Genomic DNA, 23,475 nt, shown 5'->3' with positions numbered 1-23,475 from the left:
GTTGCTAGTTGTGAATCAGGATTGATGCATTTCTTCGTTCAATTCCTTCCAGATGACTTACTCGTGCCATTTGCAGACTTTAAATATGTATAATTGGCTGAGGTTGTGGCGAATATTTTTCTGCAAAGCTTTCATGTGTGGCTCTCGGAATTGTCTGTGAATTTAATCATTTTGTGTTCAAATCTAAACCGATGCAGTATTCCTTTCTTGACAGGTCCCAATCAAAAGAAACAAACTTGGGACGCCTCATGGAATCGCATGGCAGAAAGCTTTTGGGGTCATCATACAAGGATCCCATAACGAGCTTTAGCCTTTTTCAGAAATTCTCCGTGGAGCATCCTGATGTAAGTCGGTTTTGTATACTGGAAAGCTATGAAGCACGGACACGTTGCCGGAGCCTCTGTGTCATGTCTGACATGTGTCAACGTGTCCGACACGTTTGGACACGCAGTCAACACGTGTGAGATTTTCCGACACATGATCAACTCTTCTTGATACGTTTTGACACATGTATCCGAAAGAGAGGATCGTTGAAGAAAACAATGGCAAGGGAGGGAGCAACGGCGAGGCCACGATGGTGAGAGAGGGCTAGAGGAAGAGTAGAGACAAAGGCAACCCAGAGAGAGGACCGCAACTGAGATGGAGGGCCGGCGGTGAGGCTGGGCTTGTGAAGGAGGAAAGACCGGAGGTGAGGTGGCGAGTGATTGAGAGAAGAGATTGAGAGGAGAAGGGTCGTGCGAGGATAAGGAGAAGCGAGCGCTAGGGTTTTTGATGGGGGAAACTCAAAAAATTAAAAATAAGATTTTGATAGGACATTGCCGTGATTTCTTCTTTTTGGAGAGAGGGGAGCGTGGGTGTTCAATTTTCAAGAAAGAAGTGACGCGGCACCACGGGGGGAGGGGGAAGGAATGATGGAAAGAGAGTGAAATAAATGTGGGGGCGAGGGTTGGAGTAGACCACAGGGGCTTTTTTTAATCAGAAAAATAAATAAGAAAAGTTATAAAGTGATTTCGGAAAATAAAAGTGTTGAATATTGAATTATAATAATAAATTTTGGTCATCGTAAAAGATTACAAATTTATTTAAATAAGTTAATTTTAATTTTTTGTTGGTCATTATTTTAATCAATAATTTTTGTTAGAGTTACAAATATGTCCCCAAATATAAATACACATTAATTATAATTATGTCTTTCAAATTTCCTATGAATAGATTTATTAATATTATTAGTGTAAGTTCATTGTGTGCTCTTTTTTTCTTATTTATTTAATTATGAATTTGAATCAAATTAATTAAAAATAAAAATATTCATTTAATATATATAACGTGTCGGAATTTCTTATTTTTTTAGGAATGATGAGTCGGTGTGTCATGTCGTGTCATGTCACGTGTCGCATGTCCGTGTCAGTGCTACACAGTTGGGAAGAGCCCACTCAATTTGTTCTCCACTGAGAAATTTCCATAGTTCCTAAGTACTTACTACGCTCCTAGTTTATCGGATTCTTTTAATGGATTCCAGGTCTACTGGTCGATAGTTCTTAATGAACTCTCGCTTTCATTTCGTCGTCCCCCGAGCTGCATTCTCGACACCAGCGACAAATCAAAGCCCCGGGGTACGTGGCTTCCGGGGGCAGTATTCAACATAGCTGAATGCTGTTTATTGCCCTCACAGCAACAGAGGAGAGGGGATGACAGCATAGCCTTAGTATGGAGAGATGAAGGCTATGATCACATGAATGTTAACCGTATGACACTAAAAGAGCTTCGAGAACAAGTAATGTATGCTCTTCTTCCTCTGATGCTAGCGTAATTTTGCTCCCGTGAGAGGTCAATGCCTGCAAAAAGCCACGCTTACCTTTTACCTAAGTTCTCAGACGATGAAATCAAATCATGGTTTTGGAATCAATGCCTGTCCCAAAATGCTAATTGTTGAAGCACACTGCACTTCTACCCAGACAATCAAACTCATGCGAGTGCTCACACAGCCTCGATGATGTAATTTCATTGTCCGAGAACTTTGGTAAAATGAATTTGCTCAGCACTTGGAGGTGCATCTTCAAATTTTGTGTGCCTATTTGGAGCTGTATTCATAATCAATGTGAAATGTGACGTAGTTTCAAATCTTCAAAAAATGCCAGCTCCATTGGTCTCTCCTTACTTTTCAAATCATTTTCCTGTTCTTTTTTTAGCATTGTGCTTAACAATGACGAGACTGCAATAACCACATTAACAGATTCGAAGCCTTTTCCAATCAAGTAGATTGCCTCCACTATCCTCGCGCCATTGACCTCCGTTGAACTATTGCTCTTTGTAAACTAGTAAAACTTGCCGGTCCATTTTCACTTCGCTGTTCCTAACAGAAATAGAAATACAAGCAGGTTGGTGGCAAATGCTCTGGACGCGACATTCTCAAAGGGAGACGCGATTGCAATCGACATGCCAATGACGATCCATGCTGTTATCATATATTTGGCAATAGTACTCGGAGGATCTGTTGTTGTATCAATAGCTGACAGTTTCGCACCCAGGGAAATTGCAAGCCGTCTGCACATTTCCAAGGCAAAAGGAATATTTACTCAGGTGACCTCTAAATGCTGTAACTTTGCTTGGAACTTCTGAGTTCTGATGTGTCAACTTTAACAAGAGCTGAAGCAGAGGGAAGTAGTTACAGCATATAACGAAGTTACACCTATTGATATTTATATAGGAGATTTCATTACAGAATTGCATGACTTAACCGTGGGAATCTCTTTAATATTCTGTTGGTCTATATATGTGACCCTATTGCTTTATTAGTCTTTAAGCCAAAAGCTTGCTTTCACTTGTCAATGTATCGCCTTATAAGTTTTATTTCCTTCAAGTGGTAGCTGGTTCAAGTTTTTTCTGTATTGTTTAAGCAGGCTTCACATAAAATTTCAGCTCGCACGAATTTCATGCTTCTTCTATGAATTAATTGCAATACTACATGTCCTTCAACTGTTTCAGGATTTTATACAAAGAGGAGGCCGGAAGTTTCCATTGTATAGGTAAATCGGTCACTTCATTTCTTCTTTGTAGCGACTTTTCTCTTGATAATGAACCCATTGGATAAAAAAGATGAAAATGGAGAAGAAACGGATCAAGCTTGTCTGACAGTCTCGTTCCATATTTTCCCTTACGAGTTTTAGCTGCCATATCATCTCACTTGTCATATTTGGCTTTACTCTGACATTAATTGCTTATCTTGTGTAAATTTACCCGTACTTTACAGTTCAAGTCCCCTAGAGAGAGTGCTAGAAGGTGGATGTTCTGTTACTGAGCTAACGGCGGGTGTTCTTCTCCGCCCTTGCAGTCGAGTTGTGGAAGCTAATCCAGTGAAAGCCATCGTGCTTCCTGTGGCTGGAGATAGCGTGGGCGTGAAGTTGAGAGAGCAAGACATGTCATGGAAAGCTTTTCTTTCCCAAGTGGATCATGTTCCAAGGTATCACCAGCATTTGCATTGCCCAGTATTTCCACAAAAAGAGTATGCAGGTCGACAAGAAAACCTATTGTTAGCTATCCTTGAAGTTTTTAAAAAACATCATCCCTATTTCGAAAGTCCTCTGAGTAGTCATGAACATGAACTTGTGTCGGTTGACAAGATGTGACACACAGAAGTGTGATTTCTGTTACTTTCTGCAGAAGGCATTATTACCCAGCCTTTTACCAAACCACTGACTCTGTGACAAATATTCTCTTTTCTTCCGGAACTACAGGTAGTGTAAGTTGAAGATAGCGCCTTGTTTACAACTAACTTTGAGAATTCTGAGATGTAATTCCTTCTTGCGAATAATTAGGAGAACCAAAAGCGATACCCTGGACTCAACTCTCGCCTATCCGATGCGGTGCTGATTCGTGGGCTCATATAGATATTCGGGCTGGAGATGTGTTCTGCTGGCCTACAAACTTAGGGTGGGTCATGGGCCCGATTGCACTCTACTCTTGCTTTCTAGCTGGTGCAACTCTCGCTCTTTACCATGGATCTCCACTAGGACGTGATTTCGGAAAATTTGTTCAGGTGAGGCCTGCAGTCCTTGCGGTTTACTTTTTACTTTGCATGGATCACCCATTTTCGTTTGTTTTCTCCTATCATGGGGAAACATATACAAGGCCATGCTAAATTGTTGCAGACTAGATTTTGTTATTGATAATGCTAGTACGAACACCTAAAGGTAGGTGAATAGGTGTTTAAAATAAATCTTGACAAATAAATATGGAATAAAATAAGTTGCAAGCAAAGTCCGAATAAAGATCGAGTCGATAAATGAGCCACCAGACTTACGGTGAAAATTCAGAATCGAATAAGTGATGGAATAGATTTTTGCGATACTTAAAAAAGGTGCAATAGGATAAAATTGAAAAGAGTTACAAGAAAAAAAAAATTGCACATGAGATTTATAGTGGTTCTGTTTATATTAAGCTTACGTCCACTCTCCCACGTTGGCAGCCTTCTGGCTGGAATTCACTATAGTATCAGCAGAAAAGTACAATATTTCGAGAGCAAATACTCAGTAGAAGATTTCTTTTCTCTCATTAAGTCACTCTTCTTGTGATTTTCACTCTTGAATATAATTTGTAAGAGTTGTTGTTGAAGAATAAGTGGTTGGAAATGCTTCAAACTTGGACTTTCAATTTTCACGCACTATCTCAAATAGATTAAATGACTTCCTTAAATACTTCTCCATGCCTCACTAGCCGTTGGCATTTTCCAAAGAAATTTCTTCCAATCAACCCGTTGGACAGAATCGATTAAGGAAATCTTGTAGCCGTTTGAAGATTAAGATGAAAATCCATTGATTCTGGTCACTTATACAATCAGAATCTATATTTTCATAAGTAGATGCTTCCCAAAAAGAAACTTGTCTTCAAGATTGATTTCATCAATTTGTGATTGATTCCATCAATGTATTTATAAAGGGTAAGTGAAATTCTTTGACAGAGAGCCAGATATTAAAGAATAAATCCCTATTATATTCATACTGAATCCTTGTTGTAAAATCAATAAATCTGAGTCTGATTATATTTTCATTCTAGACTTGTTTTCAGTCTGGATTGCGTCAGAGTGGTAAAAACTTCTTAAATGAATAGACTTTGATAAGAGTCTGCGAATAAGTCTAATATTCTTTAGAATAAGAATAAGAATAAGAAAGTTTTGTCAACTTCAAAACTTTGTGAGAGTTTTCTCAACAATCTCACCATTTTTAATGGTGACAAAATTTTCACGCAGATTTAAGTATAATATGAAAGTTATCATGCAAAATAACACTTTAACAGCACATGATAATTGACAGAGATAACGGACAGTAAGCACAATAAAAGTTTGCATAAAATACACATAGTCTGCACACATAAAACACACCAACCAATAGTTTGCATAAAAAGAACACCATTCACACAAGCATAGAAAAACTCAAACATGCACCAGTCAAAGCTTCAAATATGCAAAACTCTCCCCCTTTTTGTCAACAGCAAAAATGAGAAAAATAAACAAGCATAAAGAAAAAGAAAAAAATTTGGTTTCGAAAATGATAAGGGTTGCTTAGGAACACAAACAAGTCGGAAATCCTCCAAAGTCTGCACGGTCTCCTCAAGCTTAGTTAGGCACTGATGGAAGATAGTCTCAACCTTTGCTAAATTTTGAGATGCCTGTTGATTTATGTTCTGAACCTTATCATCAAGAGATTGTACCTTTCCAATGAAATATTCTGAGATAGTACCGAGAGTAGCATGCAACTTCTGGGTTTCAACCTCCATCCCATATTACTGCGCCTTAATCTCCAAAAGGAGTTGCACTATCCAAGGATAGTTTGAGTCTGATTCAGTTTGGGCACTAACTTTTGCAAAATGTACTGGTGAAGTATCCAAAAGTGAAGGAACATCGACCTGAACATGTGAAATTTGGTGCTCCCCCTGAACATTAGCATCTTTGTCCTTACCCCTAGAAGATTCTTCAGGGAAATGAGATGCATAAATATCTTCAGCATCTAGAGGAGATCGGTTGATTCCATCACTTGTAGTTGGTTCTATAGGCTAGTTAGTAAGAGGAGTTTTTTTTTTCACTTACCCCCCCTGTCACAGTACCTTCAGTTTGAGGAAAAACTCATTCTCCTTCTTGCACTCCTTTTCTAGCACTGGTTGGTTGACCAGTTCCCTTGGTCTTCTCTCCAGCATCTCCTGCAATAATTGCCCTTGTATCTTCTCATTCCTTGTCAAAATGATGCCATCCCTTGTTTAGATTCGCATCTCCTTATTCATCATATGAGTCATCCTCCTTATTCTCTTTCACTCGATTTCCTCTTATTCACTTTCTTCTTCAAGTTCTTTTTGCTATCATCCTCTTCCTCTTCTTCAAAATCAGCTATGCCACCAAGAGGATCTCGCATTGCAATGTTTGCCACAATATCAGAGACAATCTCGTCTTCATCTTTCTCTTCTTCATCCTGTAGAAGAAGAACATGTCTTTTTCTTTTTGGAGTGCACGAGACAATGTTTTTCCCTTTACGCTTCTTCACAGCCATAGATTCTATCTTAACTTTGCTAGTAGATTCCTTCTTCAAAAGTTTCAAGGCTCTGGAGAGATCTTTTAATCTCATTTTTTAGATCATTTTAAGTTCAATTTGCATGGAAAGAATGGTTCTGGAGCAAAAATTGGATGGCGGTTGAATCTAAAAGTATCGGAAAAGTTTGGTTACCAAAGCTGTATACGAAAGTTGTCCCTTTCCCTTAATGACAGTTCTGTGCATGTGCAATAGAATTGTGTGAGGAGTGAAAAAGCAACTCCATTGCAAATGGTCCACATCATATTTGCCTCAAATCTGGAGACATTAGTTTTGGAAGCAGTTTTGAGTTTGATGCAGTTGATGACGATCTTGTGGAGTAAAATATTATAAGTAGACATCCTAGAGTAAGTAATGCTTCCCCTAGGAATTCTGTCCTTCACCAAAAACTTGGTAACCTCTTCGTTGGACACATTGATGGGCAAAAATCCACTTCTTTCTACTCCAAGAATATCAGCCAACAAATTAATATCAACATTAAAAACTTTATCACTCACAATAAATTGAATATGAGTAAGGTCCAGAACAGATATGTTGGAATAGAAATAAACAATCAATTCATAATAAACATCAGATGACTCTACATAGAACATTTTCATTTGAAGCATGGCAAATTTCTCTCGCAAATTCACCTTGATGGAATCCAGAAAATCAAAATCTAGCGTTCGAGGGTTGATGACCTCTCTGTTTAGCATCTGTGCGTAGACCTTCTTATGTTCCTCCAACCGAAACAATTTCCCTTTTGTTCCAGCGATTTTTGTAGCAACACCCATTTTGGGTTGGAAGTTTTTGAACACCCTCTCATCATCATCTTCCCTTTTACTCCTAGTCTAACCCTTTGTACCAAAACGAGGATCAGCAGGAAAGTTTCAAAATTCCTTTCCGCTTTTCCAAGCCTCTACTAGCCCTAAGTTTTCCATGCCCCTCAAGAACAAAGTTTCATTCCCATAGCCATTTTCTTTCAAGAATGAACTTATGAAATCCATGGGACTTCCTCCCTTTTTTAGAAATTCATAATGTTTGAAATGTACCTTGGGCTTTCTTATGGAAAGAGGAGTCGCTTCCTAAGTAACCTCTTCCTCCACGGATGGTCAATTCGTGCTTTCAGGTGATTCATCTCTGGTGAGATCAAAGTGTGTCGGATCATCAGGCACAAATTGAGCCTTGCGACTAGTAATGCGAGAGAATTTCCTCCGATAAGACGTCGAAATGGACTTGGAAGATTTTGATGACACGTTCAAGAGTGATTGAGTGAAAAAGGATCGAAGACTTTATTTAAAAGAAAATGAACCAGGCCAACGACCAAGCACCAAAGAAAAACTTCCGTTTTTTTTTTTTAAATTAAAAGTAATCGTCAATAATTTTGAAATATTAATTCCAAAAAAACAGCAGAGATATAACAATTTCCAAAGGCAAGTAATAATTTGAGAATAATCATACCTATTCAAGAAGGAAATAATTTTACGCGTCAAAATTTGAAATATAACTATCTGAGTTTGGAAGGGCTTTCAGAAGGATGTTTCTACCATAGGTTGAACTGATGAGTTTGCTTGTCCATAAACTTTAATCAGATATAAGAGTAATATTCATTTTTTCACTTATGAACTTGAATGATCATTTCTCCAATGGCTTGGTGAAAATATCTGCCAGTTGATTCTTCGAATCAATGAATTGAACATTGATTTTGCCATTTTGTACATGGTCTCTTAAGAAATGATGGCGAATTTCAATACGCTTTGCCCTTGAATGAAGAATAAGATTTTTGGTGAGATTGATCGCACTTGTGTTGTCACATCTGATTTCAGTGCAAGGTTCTTCTATTCCAAAGTCCTTTAATTGTTGCCTGATCTAAAGAATTTGTGAACAGCAACTTTTAAGAGCAACATATTCTGCTTCTGCCGTTGAGAGTACCACAGTGTTCCGCTTCTTTAAGAACCAGGACATTAACATTGATCCCAAAAGTTGGCATGTTCCTAAAGTACTTTTCCTGTCAACTTTATAATAAGCTAAATCAACATATGAGTATCCAAGTAATGTAAAGTCTCATTCTTTTGGATATCATAGACCTAATTTTGGACTCGTTGCAACATATTTGATAATATGTTTGACAACACTAAGATGAGATTCTCTAGGATTAGCTTAGAATCTAGCACACATACACACACTGAATAAAAGTCGTGAAGCAGTAAGGTAGAGAAGAGAACCAATTATGCTTTTGTATGTCTTTTGGTCTACTTTCTTTCCATTTTCATTCTTGTCGAGTTTGGAAGAACTAGACATGGGAGTCTCAATCTTCTTACAGTTTTTCATTCCAAACTTCTTGATAACATCTCTAGCATATTTCTCTTGATAAATGAAGGTATCTTTCTTTGATTGTCTGACTTGCATACCCAGAAAGAAAGTTAATTCACCCATCATGCTCATTTTGAATTCTTCTTGTATATACTTTGAAAATTTCTTGCACAAATTTTCATTAGAAGATCTAAAGATTATATCATCTACATATATTTGAACAAGTAAAAAGTCATTTTCTTCCCTTTTGATAAACAAAGTTGTGTCAACCATTCATTCTTTGGAACTATTGCTTACCAGAAACTTACTCAGTCTCTCATATCAAGCTCGAGGTGCCTATTTCAGACTGTATAAAGCCTTCTTCAGTTTGTAGACAAGTTTTCTGGGATCTTCGAATCCTAGTGATTGTTCCACATAGACTTCTTCTTATATGAACCCATTTAGGAATGCACTCTTGATATCCATTTGGAATAACCTAAAATCATGGAAACATGCATATGCTAGCAATAATCTTATAGTTTCTAACCTGACTATAGGTGTATATGTCTCATCACAATCTATTACTTCCTATTGCGTGTAACCGTTTGCAATAATCCTTACTTTATCTCTTGTTATTTTACCTTTTTCATCCATCTTGTTTCTAAATACTCATTTTGTTCCAATCACAGATTTTCCTTTTGGTTTTGGAACTAACTCCCAAACATCATTAATTCTGAATTGTTTGAGTTCTTTTTGCATTATTATTTTGATCTAGCTTTTATCAGATAAAGTTTCTTATACTCCCTTTGGTTCTATTTCAAAAATAAGAGCTAGAGCACTTGAGTCTCCCTTTACTTTGGATCTGGTACGAATCCTGTCACGACCCGATCTTGTCGCTCTCGAATCAAAATGGGGAAATGTCGGGTTTAGGGATACTTGATCACGAGAGTTCCCTCACAAGATTACGAGCTCTCCCAAGCTCGTACCCCGCGCGACGAGTTTATTTATGCGATCTAGTTGTTTATGACAACCTAAATATAGACGGGAGTCGCCACTAGCCTCATTTTGGGAGTTGGCTAGAAAACCCAATTGAGGGTCGGGAGTGTTCCCTCGATTCCTACACAACCAAATATCTAGGTTCGGGGATTTGGGTTACGCTAATATTGCTATTAATGCCCTTTCGATACCTAAACAATATGTTGTGTTTTCCTAACATGTCCATACATTTCTTTTTACATTTTCGGGATCATTAATCCTAAACTAGGCGATCATGCATGGTTGGTCATTTTCATTCTATTCTATTTCTTAAAAAACAAGAAAGGAAAACAATCAATGAAATTGAAATTGCAAGACAGCAAGTAAACAATCAAGGAAAGCAATAAACCTATCATGCAATCCTAAAAGTATAAAAGAGAACACACTTAAAAAAAAAAAAAAAGAAAACCCGCAACTCGTCGGGTTTTACACAACAAATGGAACTCGAGACATATGTCGGGAAAATGAATATTATATAATAATGGTCGTAATGGACATCGACCTCCACCGTCCTCACGCTTTCTTCATCTTCGGGGTTCTAATCTAATCATAACCTAAGAAACTTATAACTATGTGCATACAATGGAAAGAAACAAGCATACACATCAAAACGACTTTCATAAAGACAAGTAATCTCAATTCAGCATGCAAGATATTCTAAAAGAAATCCTAGAATGAAATCATAACAAAGAATCACAACAGAAATCATCAAACGTCACACATAAGATCAAAGCAATTGGGGTAGAGCCCATGGATAATTGGCTCTAAGAAAAGCATGGAACATCAAGCACACTATGAGGAACAACTTTCATGAATGAAGTTTCCTAAGATGGGTTACACACAAATTTATAAAAATTCAAGAACACAAAACAACACATCAGGAACATAACAGGACAGCAAGACATCATGACAAATCAACAACAACTTGTCCTAGTAGACAATGTCCAAAAATTCTAAAATTTCATCATGACATAGTCATGAGAAAGATAAAAAAATTTCATTAAGGAGTTGATTGCAAAATCCTTAGGGAAAAATCCATGTAAAAATAATAAGAGGTCTGACTCAACAAGGGCAGAAAAGCATTCCGAATTTCACTCATAGCAGATTTCAATGCCAACTTTGCAAAAATTGGAAAATGGGACAAATGGCATGACAATAATGCAAAATCAGTGTCATTAGAAATATTAAGACGTGCCCTAAGACTTTTTAAGAGATGCCGGGTTCAAGTAAGGTCAAATTCATGGCCAAAAATCAACAATCTCTAAAGCATGCAAATCAATCATAAGCAAATCAGAAAATGATGCATGATAACTGTCTTGTTAAGCCACCTAATCAATGTATGAAAATTATGAAATTTGAACATGACGTAGGGCTAAATGTAAAGAACAAGTTTGATTAAGACATGTAACCCTAAATCCATGTGCAAAAGATCACACAAATTCATTAACACTGATATGTGACTTGTCATTAGGAGCAAAATGCATGACAATTTCAGTTGCGACATATCAACTTGATGCATGGTTTTTACATAGTAAATGATCCTCAAATGAGACATGCCATACATCATCACAAAGCTTATGATGTTCTCTAAGTATGTCTAGAAGGCATATTCTACAAATTTGTTCATTAATAAGCTCAATCGAAGACATTCCTCTTGGAAGTCAGATCAGTAATAGAAACACTAGCACAGACCAGAATCAATTGTGATCAATCCTATCTATATGATGTAAGAAAATTCCAATTTTTTTTATGCAACTTGGTCTGAATGTTAGGGTTAAATCTCATGAAGATACTCTAGTCCAATTCAATCAACAAAATTGCACACAAAATTGTGAAACATATCGGATTGTCCAAAATACAAGATTCCATCAATATCATAGAACATAGTAGAACTTCAGACATGAAATTGATAGGAAAAATGGATGTCAATCGGTGCAAAATTTATATTATTGAAAAGCCCATGAAGTATAACTTTCATGAAGACTTCGAACACAGAAAATTACATTTACAAGCTGATATCAAGCCATTTGCACAGATCAGTCATCCAATCATCCGAAAATTGCAAATTGACAGATTCTGGACTGGACTTTGGACATGAAAAAACCATATCAAATGAGGTCCGATCAAGGCATTCTATAACTCATTGGAAATATATTTAAACCGTCTTCGGCCTTCATGAAGACTTTGAACACAGAAAACCACAGCAACCAGCTCGTATCAAGTTATTTGCACAGAAGGTCATTCGAAACAGAGAACAAGTCAGAACACAACATTTTTCCAGAAACATGCACTAAATGCTGAGCTATTTTCAGGTAGTAAACGAAACCAGATCGGAACGTTCTATGGGTCGTTGGAATGGTCTTCGAGTCTTCTTCAACTCTCGTGAAGACATTGAACACAAAAAAACAATAATAATGAGTTTATAGCACAGCATTTCTCAGATCTGCCACAGAGACATGATTTTTGCAGAACAAGCATATTCAATCAATCAAGCATGCTTAGGCCAATCAAGCTCATCCTAAGCTATCCTAAGGCCATTATAACATCTTAAACGTGTTGAAATTGCAGAATTAGAACCCTAGGGTGAGCTCTAGCCCCAGTTGTCTAGAACAACCTTGCTTCATCGAGCTCGAGCAGTCGATAGTTACCTTTTGTGCGATTCGAGTGATTTGAGCTCAATCAAACACACGCCAGACCACTATAGCATTTTCGGAGTGTCGAGAGGATTATCAGATCTGGAAAAATTAAGCTCCGACGACGCGAATCTGCCGACCACAGCTTCTTCGTCTATTGGAGTGGAGTAACGGAGGAGGAGCCACCACTGTTCGGGAACGAGAACACGCCAAGTGCGAAGAAGACCAGCATGGTGAGGTCGAACATCAGGATCGCGGCGAGGAGCAGCCGCTGTGAGGATGGCGGCCTCCGTTGTAGGAAGCGCGGCTGCCTCGGTTTTGTCGTCTGCCAACGACCGCCGCGAGGGGAAAGGGGCGCGGTCAGGTGATCAGAGAAATGCCGGAGGCGGGAGCGAGATCGAGAGGGATGGAGGAAAGGGGAGCTCTATCTAGTGAGGGGAGTTGCCGCTTGCTTCTCTCGGTTGCAGTGGGAGAATCAGCGAGAGAGAGAGAGAGAGAGACGGTTTAGCTGTTTAGCAGAGAGAGAGAAACAGTTTTCCAAGAGAGAGAAAGTGGATCTCGAGAAATGGCCCCCTTTTCAATTTTGGAGGGAAAATTTATTATATAGTCTAAATCAAGATCAAATCTTAGCCATTGGATTAATCTAAGGACTAGGATTTGATCCTCCCAGTTAATTGTTTTGTTAAAATTGCTAAAAACTCCTCTAATTGAGCACATGCCTTTTTTTAATGGCCACGATGCATTATTAGTAAACGGCAATGATCAATTGTGAACTAATTGGGGTTCTCTCTCTCTCTCTCTCTCTCTCTCTCTCTCTCTCTCTCTCTCTATATATATATATATATATATTATAATATTATAATTTTCATAACATGCAAGGTCGATTTACGAATTTCGTAAAACCCGTAACAAAATTTGGACTTATCTTTTTTTAATGATGTATCGACTAAAAATTAGGTGTCAACAAATCCATTCTTCTATATTGCCAATGATGAGATCTTTATGATAGATTCATTTGTGTTTTCAGTTATTGCTGAATTTGTCATTGTCTGCAAGGGTTTGTTGAACATCTGTTTTCTTTGATTCTTATAATTTTTCTTCTGCTTGACTTTAATCACAAGAAGGCTGAGGTTCCTCGGGGGAATCAGACTTCATTAAGTCTGAAACTAGCTCAGATTCTTCAAGTTGAATCTGGTCTTGTTGGTTCTAGACATTTTCTTGAAATCTGACATTCATTGATTCTTCGACAATCTGTGTACTCTTGTTGAAGACCCTATAAGCTTTGCTTGAAGTAGAATAGTCAAGAAATTTTCATTCATTCGATCTTTCTTCAAATTTCCCGAGCCGATCATTTCTATTCTTCAAAATAAAACACTTGCAACAAAACGCATGAAAATAAGAGATATTTGGTTTTTTCCCTTTGTAAACTTCACAGGGAGTTTTCTCTAGGATGGGCTTTAAAAATACTCTATTAATTATATAACATGCAGTAAAAATTGCTTCTGTCCAAAAAAGAGAAGAGACTCTACTTTCAATTAGCATAATTCTGACCATCTCCTATAAAGACCTATTTTTCCTTTCTATAACTTCATTTTGTTTTGGAGAGTAAGGAGAGGAGAAAACATGTTGTGGACCATTCTCGTCATAAAAATTTGCAAAGTCTTGATTTTCAAATTCTCTCCCATAATCAGTCTTTATATCGGCAATGGCATAACCTTTCTCATTCTAAACCTTCTTAGCAAATTTTGAAAAATATGAGAATGTTTCTGTTTTATTTGCCAAGAAGAAAACCCATGTAAATCTTGAATAATCATCCACAACTACCAAAAAGTACTTTTTACCACCAATGTTTTGAATTCTGATTGGTCCGAAGAGATCTATGTGAAGAAGCTGCAATACGTGATTAGTGGAAACACGATTTATAGGTTTAAATGAGCTCTTGACCTGTTTTTCCAAGATATATGGAGTACACAACTTAGACTTATGATACATCATTTTGGGAAGATCACGAATCAGCTTCTTAGACGATAGTATATCAATTTGTTTCATACTCACGTGTCCAAGCTTACAATGCCATATATTTACTTCATCTTGAATTGAGATAAGACATTGAGAACTCTCTGGACTTATGTCTAAAAGATAAATATTGCCATATCTTCGCTAAGTGAAAGTTTGAGAGAAGCTTGACTAACTCCAAAATAGATATCTTCTTATAAATTGATTCTGAGTCCTGTATCACATAGCTGGCTTATGCTTAGAATGTTGTAGTTCAAACATTTCACCAGGGATACATTGTTGATGATCAAATTTTCAATCCTCACTGTTCCATGTCCAATAATTTTTCTTTTGTTGTTCCCATCAACAGAAACATTTCCTCCTCTTTGTTTTTCTAGTTTTATGAGACTGCTTGAATCTCCAGTAATATGTCCAGAACAACCATTGTCCAAGTACCATTTACTTTTCCTCTTAACAATAATCTGCAGTAAAAAAAAAATAAATAAATAAATTCTCAAACTTTCTTTGGTACCCAAGTTTTTTTGGGTCCTAGCAAGTTAGTTTTAAAAATAGCCTTTGTCCAATCTTTTTTAACAGGTCTCCAGACTTTAGGACATTCATTCTCAAAATGTTCTAAGTTATTACATTTAGAACATTTAAGAGCACTCCAACCAACAAATTTTACAAAAAAAAAATTGAAAATGATTTTTGTAAAAAGATTTTGGAGGTCTTTGTCTAAGTTTCTCATTGATTTTAGGAAAATTGATTAAAAGAGTACTTTCTTTATTCATACCCAAACAAGATTTGTTATAATAGGGTATTTGAGTTGAATGAATTATCTCTAAAGTTTTTGATCATTTGGAGAACTTTGTAAAAATATCTGAAATCTCATTTTTCAAACATTCATTTTCTCTTGAAAGAGAATTAGTATTTTCTTTCAAATCATCAAAATCCTTTTTCAGATTCTCAAACTTTTCTCTCCAAGAATTATCATGTTGCTTGAATTTTGATTTTTCCTTCTTTAATTCGGAAATCCTTTTAAGAGTTGATTTGAAGTTCAAGCAAAGTTCATCTACATACTTAGAAACTTTAATAGGAATTTCTAAGTGACTTACCTTGATTTACTTGTCAGATTTTGATTGTGTCTAAGTCTGAGTCCGACTTTAATTCTAAGTCTGATTCTAAGTGAGCCATCAAACAGATATTTGCAAACTCCTCTTCACTTTCCTCACATTCTGTGTCACTCCAAGTTTATGCTTTTAGAGCTTTCTTGTATTTTTCATACTTTCCTTTTTTTTCTTTTTCAGCAAAGGACAGTTAGACTTGATGTGTCCCTTCTTCTTGCACTCAAAGCATATCACATCCTTGCTAGATTCAACATCTTCCATTAATATTTTATGGAATTTTGCTTGCTTTGCTTTTTCCAGTTCAATATTCTTCCTTTCCTATTCAATTTCCTGAATTTCTTTATCATGAGAGCCAGCTCCTCGTCGTCCATATCATTGTCTGTGTCTGTATCATCATAATTAGAATTAGATTTAAGCGCTATTAACTTCTTACCTTTTGGATCCTCTTTATCATTGATCTATTCTACTTCATATGATTTAAGAGTGCCTATCAGCTTGTCAACAGAAAGAGGCATAATTTTTATGTCTCCCGAATTGATATTTTCACATGGTTCCAATCCTTTAAGAGTTCTCACATAAATTAGTTGATCTTCATTGGAGCAGAAATTGGTTGACCTTGATATGCCAACCCATTTACAATTTCTGTAAATCAACTGAACATATCTCTAATAGACTCTCCAGTCTTCATTCTAAAGGATTCATATTGGCCAAGTAAGTTATTTATTTTTGTCTCATTTACACGATCTATTCATTCATAGTGACATGAAGTCTATCTCGGACTTCTTTAGCTATTGCACATGAAGAAATTCTATTATATTCAGTAGGAGACAAGGCACATAATAAGAATAGATGACTTTTGCATCAAGAGCCTATCTCTTGGTAATTTTTGCTTGGTTGGATTCTTCAACATCCTTATCTAAGACTTATTCCCTTGTCAGATGTTGAAGTTGCCTTTAGGTTGATTCCTCTTTATACAACATCTCATTTCAGAGGATCTCTAGATCTCAGGAATGCCTTTATTTTATTCTTCCACACACTATATTTTTTTCATCAAAATAAGGTAGCTCGGTATTGCTCTGCTCCTCCACGAGTCCTGGTGCTAAACAACTAGCCATAGAAGATCTTTAGTTCATAAGTATAAACACTTCAACAGAAGAGCATAAGGCTCTAATACCGATTGATAATGCTAGTACAAACACCTAAAGGATGATGAATATGTGTTTAAAATAAACCTTGACAAATAAATGGAGAATAAAATAAGTTGTGAGCAAAGTCTGAATAAAGATCAGAGTCTGATAAATAAGCCACTAGACTTCTGGTGAAAATTCAAAATCAGATAAGTGATGGAATAGACTTTTGCAATACTTAAAAAATGTGCAACAGATAAAACTAAAAAGAGTTCAGGGAAAGAAATAATTACACGTGAGATTTATTGTGATTCGGCTTAGATTAAGCCTACGTCCACTCTCTTATATTAGCAACCTTATGACTGGAATTCACTATAGTATCAACAGAAAAGTACAATATTTTGAGTGCAAACACTTAGTGAAAATTTATTTTCCCTCACCAAGCCACTCTTCTTGTGATTTTCTCTCTTGAATACAATTTGTAAGAGATGTCGTTAAAGAACAAGTGATTGGAAAGACTTTAGACTTTGAAATTTCAATTTTCACGCACTACCTCAAATAGATTGGATAACCTCCTTAAATACTCCTACATGCCTCACTAGTCGTTGGCATTTTCTAAAGGAATTTCTTCCAATTAATTCGTTGAACAAAATCGATTAAGAAAATCTTGTAACCGTTGGAAGATTGAGATAAAAATTCGTTGATTATGGTCACCCATATAATTAGAATCTAGGTTTTCATAAGTAAATGCTTCCTAAAAAGGAACTTGTCTTCAATATTGATTTCATCAATTTGTGATTGATTCCATCAATGTATTTATAAATGATAAGTGAGATTGTTTGTTAGAGAGCTAGATATTAAAGAATAAATCCCTATTAGTATCCTTATCGCAAGATCAATAAATCTGAGTTTGATTATATCTTCGTTTTGAACTTGGTTTCAATTTGGATTGCGTTAAAGTGGAAAAGACTTTTGGAATGAATAGATTTTGACAAGAATCTGCGATATAACTTCAGAAGTCTACTATTATTCAGAATAAGAATGAGAACAATAAAGTTTTGTCAACTTCAAAACTTGATAGGAGTTTTCTCAATAGTTTTCTCAGCTTACATGATTTTGTAATAATAATAATGTTATATTGATGCTAAAATATTTCATACTCCATTTTTAATTATATTTTTGTATGACAGCAGCGCAATGCGCGGTAAACGCCAGCTTTTATAGGCAATTCTAGTATCTTTGGATCAATTCTTGTTGTTGGGCGCTGACAGATGGCACTTATAAAGTTGTTAACCAGACTTTCTCTCCTGTTCCTGCATCTATTTCAGGATGCAGGAGTGACCATTTTGGGCACAGTACCAAGCTTAGTAAAACCATGGAAGAGCACGCAGTGTATGGAAGGCCTCGATTGGACAAAGATCAGGTTTTCTTTCTTCTTTTCATCAAATTGGTCACATGATCATCAAAGTGTTTTGTAAAGAAGTAACAAGATTATGAATGGTGGTTCAGGTCATTTGGCTCCACAGGGGAAACATCCAATATCGACGACGACCTCTGGCTTTCTTCCAAGTCCTTCTATAGCCCCGTTATAGAGTGTTGTGGCGGCACGGAGCTTGCATCATCTTACATTCAAGGAAATCATCTGCAGCCTCAAGCTTTCGGAGCATTTAGCAATGCTTCCATGACAACCGGATTTGTCATCCTGGACGACTATGGAGCCCCTCGTGTAAGATTCTCTCTAGTAAAGGAGGTTCTCTGTTGAGGGATGCGCACCAACAGTGTTTATAAGCCTTAGTAGAAGCTAATTGAATTTAGTATGAAGACCATCCCATTTAGCTCTTTACTGTAGTACTCAAACAAATTTCTCAGGGCGTGGACATGGGTATTTCACCAATCATGGCTCTTCACTGAGTAATCTTAATTGCAGGTTCCACAGGGCTGCTGGAAACTGCTTGTGGAACCTGCTTCAGATGATAAATTTTAGGAATAACATATTTTGACAAACCAGTCAATCCCTTCTATGGTACATAATTAATTTCCTGTCTCACTGCTTACAGCCAGATGATCAACCTTGTGTTGGCGAAGTGGGACTGTTCCCTGTTTACATGGGCGCAACTGATAGGCTGCTCAATGCTGATCATGAAGAAGTTTACTTCAAGGGAATGCCGACATACAAAGGGGTGGTATGCCATGTTAATTCGTGGAATACTCGCGGCTTACTCATTCCATTTTCCTTCTCTGGATACGGATGTTTTGTCGCTACTGGAAATTTATGCTTAGTAAACTTAGTAGATTGATGGAAGAAACATGACCTGGAAAATTCAAACGAACTTCCAGCAACTGAGGAGACATGGAGACATCATTAAGAGAACTGTTGGAGGGTACTATATCGTACAAGGGAGGGCTGATGACACAATGAACCTTGGTGGCATTAAGGTACGACGCTTCAAATTTCACTCTTTATAAAGACGTCTGAAAGTACTTCAGAACTTTGCTGTTGTACTAAATTCTATATGCTGGCGATATGTGGTATAGCGGTGGAAGGCAAAGTAGCTACAAGCTTTGATATGGTTCTCCTGTGTCAAAAGAATGTTACAGCTTCCACCTAAAACTTTTTACTTATGCTGCTTTATGGGTCTACAAATTTGTTTTCCTCTTCTAATGCGGACCAATTGGTATTGCAGACTAGTTCTGTTGAGATTGAGTGGGTCTGTGATAGAGCAGATGAATCTATACTAGAGACTGCCGCAATAAGTCTAGCGCCACCAACCGGCGGTCCAGAACAGTTGGTTGTCCTCGTGGTGCTCAAGAAGGGGTGTAAGGCTGAACCGAATGATCTGAAGATGAAATTCTCAAAAGCCATCCAGCGAAACCTCAACCCTTTGTTCAAGGTTTAATCCTTGAGATGTAAATGCTGATGCATAAGTGCATTTTGACGCCGCTCATGCTTTGCTTTTTGTGAAGTAAAAATTAAGGTCGAACTCAATGAAGGGTCACGACTTTATTGTTAAAATTGAATATGATGAAAAAAGAATTCAACAAGCGGAAGATTATCTCGAAAATCTTTGGTCCAACGCATTTGTTTCATCTGAACATGCATGAGGATCGCTAACTGGAATGTCTCAATTGATTGACAGGTAAGCTCTGTCAAGATTGTCGCTGAGTTCCCTCGAACGGCTTCTAACAAGCTACTGAGGAGGGTGTTGAGGGATCAGATGCGACAGCAGCTCTCTGCGCAGAGTGAGCTGTAGAGGCAACTGGGAAGTATTGTCCCATATTCTTGCTGCGACTGTCGATGTGCAGGTTCCGATTCTAGATTCTAACTTCCTGCTTGTGAGATATAAATTGGGTTGAAGGAAATCTGTGAGAATTATTAGTTGGAATAAGAAGCACTATCCGGTTGGAATTCAGAACACTTGTCTTTTCAATAATGATGACATGATGTTGTTTGGGAATCGAGTTGAAGTTGATTTGGGTGTGAAGTTTTTCCTCGCTGAGTTTTGTTAAGGGAGTGCTCAGGATACTTTCCACGTCACATGAGTAAAGCAGTTTATTGCAGCACAGTCACCCTACCAAAACATCATCTGAACGAGGCATGATTCATGGGCAGACACTCACGATCAAGTTCACTTTCCATGAAGTATCATCCACATGTTCGTAAAGGTCAAAGACGAAACGAAAGATTCAGAAACTCTCCGGTAAACGACGCACATGTTCATGAAGCATCGTCCATATGTTCGTAAACCACGCACCGTAATGGACCCACCAAGCCGTCGACCTTCGACGACTCACGTTTAGGCCGTTCGAGATTTGAATCATCGATGCCCTTATATCCGAACTGTTCCTGTGTGCTCGGTGTGACCGTGATTGGAAGACGAAACGAATGACGGGGACGTGCGGGAAATCGCATTAGGGACCATCGTCGTTGTCGCATTCTGTCTTTGTTGCCATGCGGAAACCTCGCTCATTACGCGTGTTCTTTTCAACGTTTGGTTGTGGCATTATTGGAGCGGAAGAGTGCGGAAGAAAGTGACCGGCGGCGACAAGATAGTGCTGACGAGAAGTGAAAGCGCTAGCCATCGGGCGGCCACGCCTACCCACATGCCGGCTGGGCCGATCGGGGGCCCGATTAGGGCCCGTTTTTATCCACGAAAGGCTAAAAACTTCAGTGAAAAACGTTGAATTGAGAAATTGCGTGATCACTGCGTTGATTGTTCTCCATAATCTATTGGCTAGTATTAACCACAGACTGTCAATATCCTAGACACCGGTGAGGTCAATTAAGTCACGAGTGACGGTGGAAAAAACCGAAAAATGTCAAGCTTATTTTTAATGTACTTAAGAGTAGTTGATTGTCAAGTAAGCCTCCAACTCATTGATAGATGAGGAGAAAAGATGGCACGAGGCTATTGGGTGTTCTTCTTCTTACGAAACAAACACCATACAGATTTCTCGGTATGTTCAATAAGAACACCATCTTTGTTAATGAGGTGAAGTAGATGGGACTTGACTACTTAGGTGAGGCGGGCCTGGTTTGAGCTACTATGTTAAAACAGGTAGCCAATTTGGGAAATAATATATGGCTGATGGGATAGGTTTGGGACATAACCCGTCCCAAATACTGTCTTGAATTTGGATACCGGTATAGGTATAATATTGGAGCAAGTTGTACTCTTACTTTTTGGCTTATCTTTTGCTTCTTATAGTTTATTTTGAATTTAATATTGTATTGAACATCTTAAATTGATGGAATCAAATGATCTGATCATGGGTCTTGCAACCCTAGAGCCCACCTAAGCCGTAAGGGCTCGAAAACTTCTTCAACAGGTGTGGATCAGGGCATTTAGAGAAAAAAAAAAAAACCCAACTTAAAGACTTGAATAATTTCTATTTCTTTGTATGATGGGTGACTTTGGATAATAAATATACACCTAACCTTTTGAATCCTGACTAACACAGAATCGGATTGGATTAAAACAGACATAATTCAACGAAGGTGAAAATAATCACCAACTAGAATTTGCCTCGATCTTGATGAAAAAAATTTTAAAAAAAAAGGAACTTACCTTAATCATCGTGGCGAGTACTATTGAGTAAACACAAAGAATCAGGGTGGATTATTCATGTTTCCATCCGAACTAAATCTGCGTATAACCCCATCTACATAGGATCCTTTATCCAAGTCGCCAAACAGACTCTTATTAAGAAAGAAAAGGTGCTTAGTACACATAATTACATTGCTCAAGCTTGTACACAACACCTTCAGGCATCATCATCAGAAACTCAGGAAACAACTGACCAAACTGGGTGTGTTTCCCGGCTTTGGCTGAAAGACAAGCCGTACCTACAACCGTATACAAGCAAAATCCCATCTCTAGACGTTTCTCAAAAAAGAAAAAGAAAAAGACGAGCACCAAAAAAGGTAAAAGGCGAAAATATCTCAATTCGGACGGTGACTGAAACTGCACGCTCCGAACATAAAAACGCCCGTTTCCATTTTTGGAAAGGATCTCCTTTTTCCCTGTTTTAGACCTAAGTAACACCAATACCGACACGCGACACGCGACACGTAATATGCGACACGTGCCATGACACGACACGATATGTTAATACGTTGTTTCTAAAAGAACAGAGAATTTTGACACGTTGGGACACAATGGATATTAAATATATATTTTTATATATACATAATAGATTATCATTTTTATGTTTATTTCAATCAAATTAATTTGATTCAAAATCGTGAATAAATAAATAAATAAGTCTAGAATGAATTTATACTAAAAACATTAATCCGCAATTTATTAATAGCATTAATTATTTCAATTTGACAAATTCAACTCTATCCTAATAATTCATAAAACTTGAAGAAAAACAAGCAATCCACATCCTGATCTCGAATGTTAAAATATGTCGAAGAGGAGAAAAACAAACTTTAGGGATGAATTGTGTATTACAGGAAGTGAGAGTCAAAAGAAAAGAGAATACTAAGTTTTTATTCTTTCTTAATTTATTATTTTTATTATTCTATTTTATTTTTTCACATTTATACATTTTGACCTTTCATTTATTGAGAATTTTTAAGATGTACCTCAATATTGGAAATACATGTCAAAAACTCGTATGTCGGAATTCAAACTCGTATGTCGGAATTCTGACTCGAGTGTTGGGAAAATTGACCAAGTTTCAAATTTTTCGACACGTGTTGATTAAATGTCCAAGAATGTCGGACACATGTCGAAGTGTCCGAGAATGTCGGACACGTGTCGAAGTGTCCGACACAATACGACACGAAAACTCTTGAAAAGTATTGGTGCTTCATAGCTCTAGACTTCGACGCGGCACCCAGTCTGCGCGAACTCGAGAACTTGTTGGGCACGTTGATCCTCTCCAATTTCTTGTTTTGCCCCTCCGCCACATAGAACTCCTGCCACCCCCCTTCGTACTCCGCCCCCCCCAGCTTGACCCGGCACGTCTCGGCCCGGACCGCCGGGTCGACCCGCCCGGTCGAACAGCCGCCCGTCCCTCCCCCGCGCCGACGCGCGAGCTCGGGCATCGCTCCAGCGCCACACCTCTCCACCCGCCGCCATTCCCCCGGTCCCGAAGTTGTACACCTCCGGGCCCCCTCGAACCGGCCCTAGTCCTCCGTCCCGTACCCGCCGACCACCCGAAGGACCGCCCCTCGCACTTGTCCCGGCCATGGCTCATCGGG

At 37.8% G+C, this 23,475-nt stretch overlaps 1 protein-coding gene across 1 annotated transcript; it reads left to right on the top strand.

Moving 5' to 3' along the window:
* Nucleotides 1-209: 209 nt before the first annotated feature.
* LOC120286145 (probable acyl-activating enzyme 18, peroxisomal) lies at nt 210-20,218 on the top strand. The gene is made up of 13 exons (XM_039303343.1): nt 210-344; nt 1,520-1,779; nt 2,379-2,580; nt 2,986-3,026; nt 3,332-3,460; nt 3,661-3,734; nt 3,816-4,036; nt 18,092-18,186; nt 18,273-18,489; nt 18,821-18,946; nt 19,101-19,199; nt 19,448-19,654; nt 19,901-20,218. Exons 1-13 carry the CDS (start codon nt 249-251, stop codon nt 20,012-20,014), a joined length of 1,881 nt encoding a protein of 626 aa, XP_039159277.1. The 5' UTR covers nt 210-248; the 3' UTR covers nt 20,015-20,218.
* Nucleotides 20,219-23,475: the final 3,257 nt, after the last annotated feature.

This window comes from Eucalyptus grandis, chromosome 10, assembly GCF_016545825.1.
Source record: "Eucalyptus grandis isolate ANBG69807.140 chromosome 10, ASM1654582v1, whole genome shotgun sequence".
NCBI classification, from domain to species: Eukaryota; Viridiplantae; Streptophyta; class Magnoliopsida; order Myrtales; family Myrtaceae; genus Eucalyptus; species Eucalyptus grandis.
The sequence above is the reverse complement of the archived record's forward strand: the minus strand, read 5'-3'. Positions and strand labels throughout refer to the sequence as shown.

Bases quoted from the DNA above. Each gene is read 5' to 3' on its own strand.
- LOC120286145 (XM_039303343.1), top strand. From the start codon at position 249: ATGGAATCGCATGGCAGAAAGCTTTTGGGGTCATCATACAAGGATCCC. The intron at 18,187-18,272 runs GTTTTCTTTCTT...ATGGTGGTTCAG, and splicing joins CTCGATTGGACAAAGATCAG to GTCATTTGGCTCCACAGGGG. The intron at 18,490-18,820 runs GTAAGATTCTCT...CACTGCTTACAG, and splicing joins ACGACTATGGAGCCCCTCGT to CCAGATGATCAACCTTGTGT.